At 42.5% G+C, this 15,975-nt stretch overlaps 1 protein-coding gene across 10 annotated transcripts in view; it reads left to right on the top strand.

The window, feature by feature from the left end:
* PLCB4 (phospholipase C beta 4) overlaps window positions 1-15,975 on the top strand; it is a 385,287-nt gene that overhangs the window by 216,918 nt on the left and 152,394 nt on the right. The window contains exon 1 of one of the 10 annotated variants that reach the window (XM_066387160.1): window positions 4,931-5,177. The exons of 7 other annotated variants lie outside the window; for them this stretch is intronic. In XM_066387160.1, coding sequence (XP_066243257.1) covers window positions 5,175-5,177 — 3 coding nt within the window. In that variant the 5' untranslated portion in view covers window positions 4,931-5,174. Of the gene's footprint in view, window positions 1-4,930; window positions 5,259-15,975 lie in introns of those variants that run through there. 2 more of the 10 variants (XM_066387168.1, XM_066387159.1) reach the window with 2 other exon arrangements.

Genomic DNA, 15,975 nt, shown 5'->3' with positions numbered 1-15,975 from the left:
TTTCTCTCCTGGCTGATAGGTTCAAGAGAATGAATGAACAGAACATGTAGATATCCCTCCTTATCTGAGGGTCTTGCTTTTTCTATACAATCCAGGTGTTCAAATGCGAAAACACCTACCTGGTTTATGTAAAATTTTGAACATCTGGACTAATTATTTGATCCTTCTCTTCCTTCCTCCTTTTAGCTTTGTAATTTTTGTTCATTCAAGTGTAAGAAAGATACAACCATGCTTAAGATTCTTGAAAATATTTTTCCAGTTAGGAATGCCCTGAAGGCAGTGGAGCTCTTTGGAAATCTACTGTACACGGGGTAATGCTGGTTTTGACAACCACGTGAACAATGACTTAATGATATTCCTTATGAAGGAGCATTATCTGGTGGGGAAGCAGTGGCATCTTATCACATGGGACCCTATTCCTAAGAGGCCACGAGAATGCTGGTGAGGTGTTGACTGCTTTGTAGGCATTACCTTATGTGAGCTTCCCAAGAGGGGTACAATGACATGATTATTTCTTTATGTTGAGCAAAGTGAGGTAGGGGAATTTATCTAGGCATTCTTGTCTAGTGCTGGACAAGGATAAGATAGAGATGAACTTGGACCTTGCTGTTCTCATTTCAAAATTTATGCTGTTAACCAAGAGACTGTAATTTAGGGCGCATGTAGGGCTCTTTCAGGAGAGAGCACCATAGGGAAGTAGGGAAGAGGAAGGGGAAACTGAAACAGATGGGAAAGTTATTGCACAGGTAGGCTAGCTGCTCTAACAAAGATGGCCATACATATACAATAGCTCAAATATGGCACAAGTTTATTTTTTGCTCACCTAATGACACTGAGCAGGTGAAAACATTGGTGGGTGGGGCTGTTATGTATTTTGAGTCATTCAGGGGTCTAGGCAGATGTCATATTAAACGTGTAGCTTCCAAGTTGCCCGTGGGGAAAAAGTCTACCTAGAAGTGGTAAATTTTATAAAAGAATGAACCATGTTTAGATAGGACACACATCTCTACCGCTCTCATTCACAGGTGAATTACACAGCTCTACCTAATACAAAGAAGACAGATCAATGAACCAGATAGGGACCCCGGAAGAGGAAGAATGCATGGATTTTGTTGATATGTCAGGAACCAGTAGGTAATGAGTCCCTATTAGAATCAAGTCTTCATGTACATGTTCATATATTTCATTTCCCCATGTTCGTGAGGTAGGGTTCATTTGTCTCATTTTACAAAGCAAAGAATTGAAAACTGTGTACACCTGGTCCTCTGACACTGCCCAAGGTCATGTGGCTGTTACGTGGCAGAGCCGAAACTCCGGCCTGGCTGTCTCCCTCCTCCACCCCGCTCTTTCCTCCTGTCTCTCGCTCACCACCACAGTGTAGTCCTTTGATAAGAAGCAATTCAGAAAGTAAAATTTAAATCCAGTTCGTTCTCTGCTACTCAAAGTAGGGTCTGTGGACCAGCAGCATCCGGATGACCAGGGTGCTTGTTAGAATGTTCAGTTTCAGTCACCAGCTGGATATGTTGACTGGGACCTGGCATTTTTGCCTCTCTCCCCTGGTGACCTGGATGCAAGGTAAAGCCTGAGAAGCCCGGGATCGGGCTCTCTACCTGATCCTGTGTGTGACCATCTTCTTTCTTCCACACGTGACGACTGATGCGTTCACTCTATGTCAGTCACGGATAGAACTAGTTGAGTAAAACTTCAGCCTTTCTTCAGAGTAAACATATTTAAGCTAGAAAAGAATAGTCCTTAGCAACATAATATTGAATGATCACTGAGCTCAGTTTTTGCAAAGCATGAGCTGTTTCCATAGATAAGCCAAACAGGCCCAAGCAAAACACGGGCCAAGGGAAGGCTGCCGTTTTGGTTTATGGACAAGTTGATTGTCTAGAAAGAGCAGCTTTGTTTCTTTTCCTGAGACCAGGAGGGTGCTGGTGTCTCAGCCTGTGCCGTTGCCTGTTGTAGCGCGTGGTCAGGGCAAAGACCGATTAGAGATGCACACTCTTAAGCCATCCGACCTCCTAGTCCAAATTGGCCACAGTAGTCCAGTTACCAGCATATCGCTTGGTAACCTTGCAGTCCAGTTCTAAAGGGCGACTGCTGGCTAGCCGCTTCGTGGTTGATGATGTCAAGGAGTCTTTCTTGTGGTAAAACCAGTTCCCTTGTGAGGCTTACGGCAACCATTTCTTTAGAGCAGCATTCACTGCAGGGGAGTGAAAGGGAGTAATTGCCTAAGGGCTCTCAATGCCAGGACAAATGACCTGGGACAGACTTCTTATCTAGGAGGAACAGAGCCTAATGTCCTCAGCTCAAGGGCCACAGAGGCCAGGCACTACTGTTTCGAAACAATAAAAAAAAAGAAAAAACCAGAACTTTTCCAAGTTTTTTGCTCTCTTGATAGTTTTTCTCTGTGAATATATTTTCCTTAAAATAAACAAATCGGGGGGACAGGAACATTGTTCTGGCATATGACCACGTGCAGCCACTGCCACATGCCTGTCACTTTATGCTATTTCTACTCAGTTAAATCTCACACGCCACTCAGCAGATGTCTCCATCTTGTTTTCATGGAGATTTTGACACTGTGAGCAGAAACTTGCTTAAGGTCAGACCAAGCAGGATTCCAGTTGTGCGGAATCTCCATATCACAGTTCTATTCTCAACTTGTAAGGTGGGTGAGCGGGGTGGCTTGTGAACCGTAAGACTTTAATCTTTAATACACGTCAATGACCTTCTCCCCTGAACTTCAATTGCTCTATAAATCAAGGAACTTGTTTGCTGTTCTCGTACTAGTGTGTTTCATTATCGTCAAATTGGAAAAGGGGTTGGTATTGATGTTTCATTGGCAAAAGTTTCCAGGCAGAACTTGATTCATAAGAATAACATCATGCATTGGAGTGTCCATTGCTGATAAGTTTTTTAGTAGTTTTACTTAAGAGAAGTGCAGAAAATATGTTTATTTGTAAAGTTCCAAAATTGCACTTTAGAAACATTTTGAGCCAAGATGTTTGCTTACTAATTTATCCCTGATTATTCCAACGGGCATTCTCATAACAGGGATAGTTTCCTATGATGACATGCATTCCTCATGGTTGGGCACTGTGCTCAGCCAGGTGCCTGTGCTTATCGAAGGTCACCCTAACAAAAACTTGTCAGGTCGATATCACTGCCTCCAGCATACAGCTTGACAGAGCTGCAGAGCTTCTCACACCTAGCAGATATAAGAGCTGGCATCCTAATGTCATCTAATGTGATGATCGCTGTGGGTTTCCGATAACAGCTGACACGTAAAATGAACACCATCCATACGAACCACAACTGCAAAAGGTCATCTCACCCTTGCAATGCCTGTTCATTTGCTCGTTCATTTGTTTGTTGTTTAATAAATGTGTATCGAGAACTTACATGCTAGGAGAATACAAAATGTGAAGGAGTCACAAGTCCCGCCCTCATGGAGTTCCCCATCTAGTACTTTATTAAAAGTTTTATTGTAGCCTGACCAGGCGGTGGCACAGTGCATAGAGCATCGGACTGGGATGTGGAGGACCCAGGTTCTAATCCCCAAGGTCGCCAGCTTGAGCACGGGCTCATCTGTTCGAGCAAGGCTTACCAGCTTGGACCCAAGGTTGCTGTTGGCTTGAGCAAGGGGTCACTCAGTCTGCTATAGCCTCCCTCCCCCCCAGTCAAGGCACATATGAGAAAGCAATCAATGAACAACTAAGGTGCTGCAATGAAGAACTGATGCTTCTCTCTGTCGCTCTCTGTCTCTGTCACACACACAAACACACAAAGTTTTTGTATTTCATTCCTGGCAGTTGCGTAATTAGCAAAGCTATGTCATATGCTGGACAGTCTCTATTAAGCCAGATGACAAATACCTTTATGAAACTGTGGGCACCCAGATATGGGGGAATCACATGTGGCTAGATAATGGTAAAGTCTCTAAGGACAGGCTACAAAATCAATCTAAAATTAAATAATCACTATTTTATTCCTTACCTTGTGGGGTTTTTTTTTTTCTGTATTCTTAATCTATAAGGATTTATTGAATGCTTCCTTTTTGTAAGGAATTCAAAGATGAATTCAGGTTCCCATGAGCCTGAAATTTCTTTCCGGATTGAACATGAGCTGAAGTACATATAGTACAAGATGGAAGAGGCCATTGCTTTGGAGAGGTGTGTGTACCGTGCTGTGGGAGTCAAGGGAAGAGAGACATAGAGAAAACTGGGAGTGGCCAGTGACATTTGAGCCAGATGTCAAAGCATAGATGGGGCTGTAAGATGGAGAGACAGGACAGGTGGGGCAAGGAGTTCATTTTAAGCTGAATGGTGAAGAAAATACAAAGAAGCGTGACTAGCAAGAAATGAAGAAATTCAGCTGAATTCTGAAATATGAAAGATACTTGATAGGTATCCATGATTGACTTAATAAGCAACATCCTAGGAGCTCATCACCATTTTGATCATCTCTTAATGAAGATTGGAGGTGCTTTTTTGAAAAACATCCAAGTAAGAAATGATTATTTGAAAAGTTTAGAAAGTACATGAATTTATGAAAAGAAAAAGTTCAGCAGGAAACCTTCATCGAATGAAACTACTGGCTAACGCGTGACTATTTTCCTGCATTTTGTTTCTGTGCTTTTTGAGTAGCTCAAATCATGTATTATTTTCTACCTTTTCGTTTAAAAATAATACCACTCGCATTTACCTGTGTTATGACAAAAATCTTTGAAACCATCACATTTTAATATACTTTCACTGTTCCTTCAAGGGGCTTTGTCACAGTTGACTTTACCACACCCTATTGTTGGAAGTGCAGGGTGTTCCCTGTTTTCCACTATAAACAGATTGGCTGCTCGCCAACTCACCCCTTTGTATTTGGCAGAAGGTAAAGCCAAGTCACTTAGAATAAGCTGAGATGGGGACTTACTTGTTTGGTTGCTTAGAAGCCAGAAGGAACCAAGAGACTCGTGTAAACAAAAATCGGCCCTCTGACTAGAAGAGAGAGCTGTGAAATTTCTAGGTGTAAAGAGGAATTTGCTGTTTAGGTCATGTACCCAGAGAAGTTTCATCGGAGGGTGCCGCTGACCTTCTGGCCTCTAGGAAGGAGATTCGTTGACTTGCAGGCTCAGAACTGCTCGGTTCCTTCTCCCATTTCTCAGTGCAGTTTGGATGGTGAGTGAAGGACTAGATCCTTGGCTTCACATTGGATTTCCAAGGTGGGAAGAGGAGGCAGGAAAACCTATCAAAGGGCAAGTATGTTCCGCTCCGCTTTGTGACCTAAAAAATGGAATGGGCAGGGAAGGTGGGAAGGGCAGAGGAGGTGGGAGTCTGTCCTAATTTGAGTGGCTTTCTCAACCCCTGAGAATTGAAATTGGCAACGGAAAGTATTCTCCTTCAGAAGAAATATGGCAAGGAAACTTATGCCTTGCTTGGATTTTTAATGTTACCAAATACTTATGTTGGTGACTTATTCCTTTAGACTGAGAGCCCCGTCTGTTCATCATGGCCTCTCCTTATCTTCGGCCCCGTTTTTTTTTTCCCATGAAATGCATTATAAGAGGAGATTATTGAATTGGAGAGAGACACAAGTCCTCACTGAGCAAGCTGCAGTCATTTCAGCTATGAAATCCGTTGGAAACCCCAGCAGACGGTGATATAGCAGAAATGGGCTTCTGTGTGCTGATGTGTGTTCATGGTAACAGCACCTGGAGGCCTCCTTGTTTTACGGTTCAGAGAGGGAAGGAGGCAGGAAAGAGACTGTTAGCTCAGGGCAGAGACACATCTGCTCCATGAGACAAAAAAAAAAAAAAAAGGCAACAAAAGATGCATAGCATTTTTGCATAATAGATGCGGTTTTGAAAGTTTCTCTGGAGTTAATTTCCCATATTAAATCATGCTTCCTACTTTCTTACAAACTTCACTTTTTTTTTTTTTTTGTATTTTTCTGAAGCTGGAAATGGGGAGAGACAGTCAGACAGACTCCCGCATGCGCCCGACGGGGATCCACCCGGCACGCCCACCAGGGGCAACACTCTGCCCACCAGGGGGCGATGCTCTGCCCCTCCAGGGCATCGCTCTGCCACGACCAGAGCCACTCTAGTGCCTGGGGCAGAGGCCAAGGAGCCATCCCCAGAGCGGGAGGGGAAGAGAGAGACAGAGAGGAAGGAGGGGAGGGGGGTGGAGAAGCAAATGGGTGCTTCTCCTATGTGCCCTGGCCGGGAATCGAACCCAGGTCCCCCGCACACCAGGCCAATGCTCTACCGCTGAGCCAACTGGCCAGGGCCAAACTTCACTTTTTTAATTTTAATTTTTTTATTTATTGATTCTTAGAGAGAGAGGAAAGTGGTGGGGAGAGAGAGACACAAACAAACATTGATTATAACTGGGAATCGAACCTGCAACCTTGGTGTATCCAGACAATACTCTAACTAACTGAGCTACCCAGCCAGGACAGGAACTATACTTTTAAACAGCACCATGCTGCAATTTTTTTGAGAAAATGCAGAATTTCTTAAAAGTTAAATGGACTGAGATGAAGTTATCTTCATTCATATTTATTGAATCCATTGTTGAATAGCTTTGTGACTTTGAACAAACGATTTAATTTTTCAAGGCCTTCATTTTCTTATCTGCAAAACACAAAATAAGGGCACCTACGTCACAGAGTAATTATACAGGTTAGAGGTGAGAAAGTTTTTCAGAAAACATTATTGAAAATAAAGTAAATACTTAAAAATGTGACTATTAACAATCCATGAGCCCTGACTTGTTGGCTCAGTGGTATAGCGTCAGCCTGGCCATGTGGATGTTCCAGGTTTGATTCCCAGTTGGGGCACGGAGGAGAAGTACCCATCTGCTTCTCCCCCTCTCCCCTTCTCACTCCACTGTCTCTCCTCCCCTCCTGTAGCCACGGCTCATTTCAGACTGAGTTGGTCCCGGGCTCTGAGGATGGCTCTATGGCCTCCACCTCAGGAGCTAAGAAGAGATCAGTTGCTGAGCAACAGCAATGCCCGAGACGGACAAAGCATTGCTCCTAGTGGGCTTGCTGGGTGGATCCCGGTTGGGGTGCACGCAGGAGTCTGTCTGTCTCTGCCTCCCCTACTCTCACTGAATGAATAAATAAGTAAATAAATAAACATATAAATAAAATCCATGAATTATTTATGCAAGTGATATTATGCATGTACAATAAAATTTTGGAGCAGTATTTTTCTTGCTATGAGCTAGGTCTGTAGCCTAGGCACATTAACAACAAATTCAAACTAATTCATTAGGGTAAAATGATGGACTAAAAATGCTCCAGACTGGGAGAGTTTCAAAGTAATCCAGCCAAACTGTCAGCTGAATAGATACGTAAACACAACTAAACTCTAAAATGTTTTATGTTCATCACATAATATTTTATTACCAAATTTCTTCCAATATTGTGAGTTCTCATATTTAAATTGATAGTCTATTTGGTTTGAAATGAGGAGGTGAGTGATTTTGCAAAATTAAATTGGGAGTGAGTTAAATTTTAAATTCTTACGAAAACTATGGTTAGATGGATGATGTTCTTTTCCATTTAGTTTAATTGAAAAAAAAAATAGCTATTGAAGCATCAAACACACTCTAAAATTCTGATAAATATTACATGATAACTTTATCTCCATATAAATTTACAAACAATATCAGCCATCTGAGTTAAACAGAAAGTCAGACATCCAGAAGTGAAAAATACAACTATGTGTGGTAAAGTGGCTAATGCACGGCCTTGCTATAAAATGCTATTAAAAAATGCAGATGCAGCCCTGGCCAGTTAGCTCAGTAGATAGAGTTTCAGCCCAGTGTATGGATGTCCCAAGTTTGATTCCCGGTCAGGGCACACAAGAGAAGTGACCATCTGATTCTTTCCCCCTTTTTTCTCTCTTTCTGTCCCGCAGCCAGTGGTTGCATTGGTTAGAGTGTCTGCCTCAGACGGGGATTGCCGGATGGATCCCGGTCAGAGCACATTTGGGAGTCTGTCTCACTATCTCCCCTCCTCTCACTTAAAAAAATGCAGATGCCCTTTGTAGTTCATATTTTTCACATAATCTTTGCCTTACTTACTCCTCGGACAGAATAGGAGCCATACTAAGAACAGTTTGGGAGAAAGCAAAGCGTAATATCAAAAGGGATATGGAATAAAGTGCAGATACACAACTCTGTTGTCACATGGCATACTTATCAAGCCATTTCTTTCCTCATACTATTATTCACACCTTCATCCAAGTTTCTTTAATCACCTACTAAAATACCAGTCTGCTAGGCACAGGATTTGGAGAAGCAGAGGTGGGAGACTCAAAGACAAGTAAGAAACAAACGTTACTATGTCAAGTTGCTCATAGTCAAATGGAGATTTGTGGTTATAATAATGAACATCACCCAGAACGTGATATTACGGTTTTAAGGCCTTGCTTTAAGTCATCACAAGTAGCTGACTTAATTTTATCATATTCCCATACTCACACTGTGAATTGCTTTGCTAGTTTCTAATTGCTCCCTTATTATTTTTTATTTTCTGCATTCCCTGGGTCTCCTTAATCTTCTTTAATAGCATCATTTGCATAACATAATCAGAATGCCCACTTACACATCAGTCATACAGAAAATGCTCATTCCATTCATCCTTATTTTAGCAGGTGTACCAATTAGTCTTTGTTGTGTAACAAATCACCCCAAATTTTTGTGGATCAAAAAAAAATATGCTTTAGATCTCACAAACCTATGTGTTGGTTGGGTGGTTTTACTAGTCTGGCTTGGCAAGGACTAGGTGATCTAAGATGGCCTTACTCACAGATTTGACATTTTGGACCCTGACCAGGATGGCTGGGTTGGAAGCTTCTCTCCATGTGGCCTGTCACCTTCCAGCAGGCTTTCTCAGACTTTTTAACATGGTAGTCTCAGGGTTCCAAAGAGAAGCAAAGAAAGCCTCAGTGTTCAAGTGATTTCCTATGTCTGATTTGCATCAAAACAAGTCACATGCCCAAATCCAGATCCAGGATCCATGTGGAGAAACAGTCTTTCCATCTTGATGGAGAACCTGCATGGTCACATCGTAAAGGGGCATGACATAGGAGGGGAAGGCTTTGTGGCCATCTCTGCGGGTTGTCTGAGGTGCCCAGAGAAGGAGCAGCAGAAGGGCCCACCTCTTTTCAGTCAGAGCTCATTGGCTAGAAGTAGCCATGTGGACTCCTCCAAAAATGGACACAAAGGAGGATAAAAAGTACATTAGTGTTTACATTTGTCTCAAATAACAGAGTTATACCTCACTTATCTACTCTTTAAAAAAATCCATTTGGCCCTTTGAGAGTTAGTCTTACTCAAAGACACCATGAATTTCCATGTTCAGCCTTTTAGTGACCAGAGACTGGTTCTTTTACATTTTTTATTTATTGATTTTTAAAGAGAAAAGAAGATGAGAGAGAGAGAGAGAAACATCAATTTGTTGTTCTACTTATTTATGCATTCATTGGTTGATTCTTTTTTTGTTTTGTTTTGTTTTGTTTTAAGTGAGAGGAGGGGAGACAGACAGACTCCCACATGCATCCCAACAGGGATCCACCCAGCAACCCCCATCTGAAGCTGACGTTCAAATCAACTGAGCTATTCTCAGTGCCTGAGTCCAACACTCAAACCAACTGAGCCACTGGCTGAGAGAGGAGAAGAGAGAGAGAAGGAGAAGGAGTGGGGGAGAAGCAGATGGTTGCTTCTCCTGTGTGCCATGACTGGGGATCGAACTCAGGATGTCAGCACACCAGGCCATTACTCTATCCACCAAGCCCACCAGCCAGGGCCCATTGGTTGATTCTTGTATGTGCCCTGACCAAGGATTGAACATGCAACCTTGCTGTGTCTAACCAGCTGTGTAAAATATTATATAGCAGATATTTATGTGTTTTAAGTAGAAAAATAAAGCAGATGAGGAAAGACATCTTAGTGCTGGTGGTAGTAGTGGTGATGGTGGTGGTTGATGGTGGTATCTGTTTTGTAATGAGTGGCCAGGAGAGGCCTCTCAGATGTGGTAACCTGTAAATGGTGAGCTGCTAGTAGAATGGCATACAGATGTTTAGGGAAGAACAGTTCAAAACAGGGAAATGGTACATGCAAAGGCACTACGAAGAATTATGACTGGCCTCTGTGAGCAACAAGAAAAAAGTATATGTGGTTGGAATCTAGCGAGCATGGGAAAGGACTAGGAGCTGGGAAGATCAAGGTGCATATCGAAAGCATGCAAGGCCTTAGAGTGCATTGCACAGACTTGCCATGAAACATGAAGAGTCATGTAAGTAAAGGGAAAAATGTATCAAAGACATTGAGAATTATATGGATTTGGGGAAAGAGATAGGGAATGTATCTCTGTCCTTTGATCTTTCTTTTCCCCCCTCCAACATTAAACAAGTTTGTCGTCTTCTTCTCTCCTTTGAAAAATCTATTTCTGGCCCTGGCCAGTTGGCTCAGAAGCAGAGCATAGCCCAGCATATGGGTGTCGCAGTTTTGATTCCTGGTCAGGGCACACAGGAGAAGTGACCATCTGCTCCTCCACTCTCTGCCTCCCTTCTCTATCTCTTCCCCTCCCAGAAATATGACTCAATTGGTTCAAGCACATCGGCCCCAGGTGCTGAGGATGGCTCCCTGGAGCCTCTGCCTCAGACACTAAAAATAGCTCAATTGCGAGCATGACCCCAGATGAGCAGAGCATCAGCCCCAGATAGGCTTGCCCAGTGGATCCCAGTTGAGGTACATGCGGGAGTCTGTCTATATCTCCTCCTCTCACTTGGAAAAGAAGAAGAAGAAAAAGACCTATTTCCAAGTTTGACTCTGTGTTAAGAAATTATTAATATCTATAAAATATATACAGTGATATTTGGTTAGGTAAAGTGCCTTCTTCTATCAGAAATAGAGAAATAGATTAAAGAAAAAATAGATTTAATAGCTTTTGCTGGTAGTTTACTAGATATAAACCATTTGAAAATGAGTGTCATATGTATATCTTGCTTTTGTTATAATTTATGTTCTCAAAAATATTAGTTTTTACACCAAATCCAGATAGCTCAGCTTAAGTCATTTGGGTGAAAACCCAGCTAACTATGTAATAAAGAAAAATAAATAAGCAGTTACCTAACTTAAAATGGTCGATGTCACATGGCTACCCATGGGATGATGCAGAGGTGTGAGCAGGACTTTCTGCGTAGAAAGACAAAGAGATTTTCTTTTTTCACAAACTTATTTTCTATAAAGAAAACCATCAAAAGCAAAGAACTTTCTGTAGTCATTTGGTAGGTATAAAACTTATTACAGTATTTTTGTTTGTTGTTTTTTTTTAACTAAACGAGCTGACAATTTTATTTTCACATTTCACAATACCAATGAAAACTGCTTTCCCTGTCCCGCCACACCCCTCCAAATCTATTCTCTCTGACAGAAAGAGGGAGCAAGTCTTCCGTGTCGTGCTGCTAAAGAACACCCAGAGTCCCAGCATCACAATCTCCTGGTGAAGCAGAACAAGAACCATTAAACTGAAAGAGGCTGCCTTCTCTCCTTAACTGTCTGGTCGAGTCATTCCCGGCCAAGTGAGCACCATCATGGGACGGGTGGGAGGTCTCATAACTGGGGGCCTGGGCATCATTGGCATGTGCCCTCCCATAGGTGGCCTCATTCCAGGAGCAGGTCCCGCTGGCATCATCCCAGGAGAAGGAGGGCCCATCATTGGCATCATGGGAAGAGGTCAAAGAGTCCAGAGGGAAGGCGGGCAGAGGGAAAGGGGATGAGAGGAGGGGATCAAAGAAAGGAAAGACATTTAAACATAACACAGAGAGATAGAGGGCAGGATAGTAAATCATGGAGGGAAAGGGGGAAGGCGGTGAGGGGAGGGGGCAAAGAGGGTATCGAGGAGAACAAGGGGGGGGAGGGAGGGAGATATATTTGAGGGTACACTTGTAACTGTAAACACAACAAATTAAAATCAATAATAAAATAAAATAAGAACACTGACTAAAAACTTATTACAAAAGCAACCTATTGTAATAAGTCTAAACAATATAGAAGTGTTTAGAGTTTTAGAAATATAAGGATAGTCAATTCATAGTGTCATTTTTTTTTTTTTTTTTTGTATTTTTCTGAAGCTGGAAATGGGGAGAGACAGTCAGACAGACTCCCGCATGCGCCTGACCAGGATCCACCCAGCACGCCCACCAGGGGGGCTACGCTCTACCCACCAGGGGGCGATGCTCTGCCCCTCCGAGGCATTGCTCTGCCGCGACCAGAGCCACTCTAGCACCTGGGGCAGAGGCCAAGGAGCCATCCCCAGCGCCCGGGCCATCTTTGCTCCAATGGAGCCTTGGCTGCGGGAGGGGAAGAGAGAGACAGAGAGGAAGGAGGGGGGGGTGGAGAAGTAAATGGGCGCTTCTCCTATGTGCCCTGGCCGGGAATCGAACCCGGGTCCCCCGCATGCCAGGCCGACGCTCTACAGCTGAGCCAAACGGCCAGGTTCGTGTCATTATTTTTAACCAAGCCAAATCATTTTTTTTATGAGCACATTCATTTATTCCCAAGATTATTTGGTTATAGCTGAGTAATTGGCTACATGTGACTAATTTTGGGCTGGTATGGGCATTGTTCAGTCAAAGGAAAAATGGAATGCCCATTTTTACTTGGCTGTGACCCTCAGTCAATAAACTCTGAACTTTGACCTCTTTCGCGTAATGTCGCCCTCCTAGTACGGAATTCACGGGACATCTAGAGGTCAGCCGAGGTCTGAGAGCTCTGCAGCTACTAATAACATCTGTGTCTATTCTGAAACAACTCCTTAAGTGTATAGGGTGCTGCTTTGTTCCAAGAGCCTGCAACCTCTTTGACCTTGAGAGCATCTTTCAAATAGATTATAGATATGTACAGTTTTGGAGTGAGGAAACTCCTTGAAATATAATTTATGGGATTGTCTTTGGTTTTATAGTACTTGGTTGAAACAGGTCTCGAAATTAGTTCTTCTTATGCTGAGTCTCCTTTTGTCCACTGGACTGTGTCTGTGCGTCTTACACAATCACGCGGTATCCTATGCAAATGTGTGTATCGATGGATATTTGAAATTAGCTTCAAGTTTAGTGTTTGTTTCCCCCATCCCATTTACTATATATTTTTGGAATGTAGATGCCTATAGTTGGGCTTATCAGTAATCGAGTAGGCTAAAATAATTAACCTAGAAACACATTTGGGGTATCTCCCCAGCCGTAAACCTTCACCCTCTGTAAACGTTTTACTGAAAAGTGGGTCTTGACTTAGCACTTGAAGAGATGCTTACGGCTGTGGAGAAAGAGAAGGATATAAGGTTGGGAGGTAACAGTTAAGGAACACTTCTTGGTTTTTAGTTTTGTATCCTTAGCATCCATTTCTGAGGCTTAAAGCCTTTTGGTTCAATGCCTACAAATAGTTGAAAACTTCATGTTATTGCAGGAGGCCCAGAGGAAATGCCAATTTTGAAGCCATTCACTTAAGCTTTGGGAGGTAATGAGCAACTTTGCAGAGAACTGGGGTGTATCTTGAGGTACTACATCTGGGCTAAAACACAACCACACAATTCAGTGGGAGTTAAAGTTTTTATGACCATGCCAAGGGGTCACCATGAGTCATAAAATCCTGGAGAGAGAATCCTAACCAGTTCTTAAAGTCTGCTGAGAACTGAATAAGGAGAAGAGGGACTGAGGTTCCGTAGGAGGGAATTTTCACGAGCCATCAGCATTCGGGTGTAGACTACCCATCTCCTGAGATCTGTATGGTCAGAACACTAGAAGGTTTCCATGACATCTTTCTGGACACAGGGCTGTGAGCCAAGCCATGTCTCCAAACCCTTGCCGTGTCTCTAGTCTGTGAGTCAAAGAGTGACTATTGATGGGGCTCTGGTGAGCTTGTGGGTGCTCTGCAAACTTCAGGTGGTTCTCTTCACTCTCCAGGCAGCATCCTCATTTTTCCAACATGTTTGTTATCGATGAAGTACTTATTTTTAAAAATACCACGACAGCCATTTCACACCGACACAACGTGCATCATCACTCAACACATAGAGGAAGGAATTAAGAGACAGAAGGGATTGTGAAAATACCTAAAGTGATCACTGGCACTTGAATTAGAATTTGGCTAAAAAGTATCAGTTTGCTTCCATTCATGAGGCACAGATCATTCATCAGCATGTTTCTGTCGGATTCCACTGTAACAGGAAAGTGCCAATAGGATGGACCGTTTGGATAAGCTGCCTCACAGTTTCAAAGTACTTTTCAAGTTAATCTCCAAGAACGAATATGCAATGTTGCCATTTTCCTGATGGTATTTTTATGAGCCACAGTTTTACATCCCGCTGCTTATCTGGTTTGAAAATGGTTGTAAATGTTTGCAGAAAGCTAATATTGAGTCTTGCCAAAACCTTAATAAACTTAGTCTCGCACTAATATTTCAGGCTCATGGGGGATTTCTGTATGCTAAGCTAGATTTTCATATTACGGACATGCAATGGTGACTTTTCCATAAAACCTTAATAAAATGACTGCGATCTACACTGCAGATGTGATGGGAACTTTCTTGAAGGAGAGAATGTGCGACTATCTGCATTTCATGGTTTTAGCTTATCTTTCATTTTTTTCAGATATCTGGTGGTTTTCTTTCCTTTAAGCCAAAAACAGTAATTTTCGTAACTTAAGCTAAGAACAGACACAGAATTTTCAAAGGCTCGTTTTCCCTTTGCCAGAGTCGTGTAACTACTGCTGAGGTGCCTGTTGTCCTGATCATCGTCAGTGGTCTCCATGCTGTTAACAGAAGTTAAGTTGGACAATGTCACCCATAAGTTTTAAATATTTAAGACTAAAGATACCATTTGTGGTTGGCAAGTAGCAGCTGTTTAGTAATGTACAAGGGTCTAGGACAGGGGTTGGCTAAGGATACAATATTCAGTTCATAAAATTAAAGTGAGGAATATTTGGCAAACTGTAACTTCTCAAAATTAGAATGTTGGCTGGCATCCTGAAACTGAGAGTATGTGTCTCCTCGAGAGTGTCATATAGATGACCCAAAATGACCAAACTCTGAAGCCCATAGCATTGACTTCATCATTTATTTTTATTTTTTTGTCAGATCTAGTTTAGGGTGGCAAAAAGTCTTAAGCGTTGCAGTCAGTGTGAAACATTGTGTCCTAACCTGCCTTTTGTGGTCCCCTTGAAGGCTCGCCTCTTTTAAGAGGCTCTTGCAAGTACACAAATCAGAGACAAAATGAAGTCTGTTTCAGGAGTAAAAAGTTATGCTTTTTATTAGTTCCAAGACTATTTGCTAATGCAGAATCAGGTGGGCATTCCCCAAGCAAGCCATCACTTTTCTTCTCTTTACCACTTGAATTTTAATCCATAGTCTTATATAGAATAAATATCCAAACACATGTCACTGCATGCTTAAAGTTGTGAGTGTTTGAGACTTCTCTGGGTCAGAGGAATGCTTTGGGAAGAGGCTATTATTAGGTCCTCCCTAGAGATGGAGTAAGTCAGCTTTATTTTCTGAAAAGAAATTAGAGAAGCATTTAATCTACCATCTCACCCTGGGCAACAATCCCTTTGTAACCTCTAAGAACAGAGGAACATCTAAATCCTTAAATGACTGGAAGCAGCTCCTCTGAAATTTAAAAATCATAGTTTTCATTGTAATATAAGTTATTGTTTTCCTGGTGTCAATTTAAAATCTATACTCCTAAGGTCACGGTTGTTTGTACATTGTTTATCGTCCGAATGAACACTAGATGTCTGTGTCACTTCTCCCCTGCGCGTGATATTCAGTCCTGCCCCGAGAGAGAGTGGGCGGGGTGGGTGTTGGACAGGCAGTTCAAGCATATGATTTTGCCACAGTTCCACAGATAGGGTTGTGACCTCTGTCCAGTTCACCCGTTCTTGGCCTCTGCCCCCACCCAATTACAGGCAGA

The sequence above is a fragment of the Saccopteryx leptura genome, chromosome 5, assembly GCF_036850995.1.
Source record: "Saccopteryx leptura isolate mSacLep1 chromosome 5, mSacLep1_pri_phased_curated, whole genome shotgun sequence".
NCBI classification, from domain to species: Eukaryota; Metazoa; Chordata; class Mammalia; order Chiroptera; family Emballonuridae; genus Saccopteryx; species Saccopteryx leptura.
The sequence above is the reverse complement of the archived record's forward strand: the minus strand, read 5'-3'. Positions and strand labels throughout refer to the sequence as shown.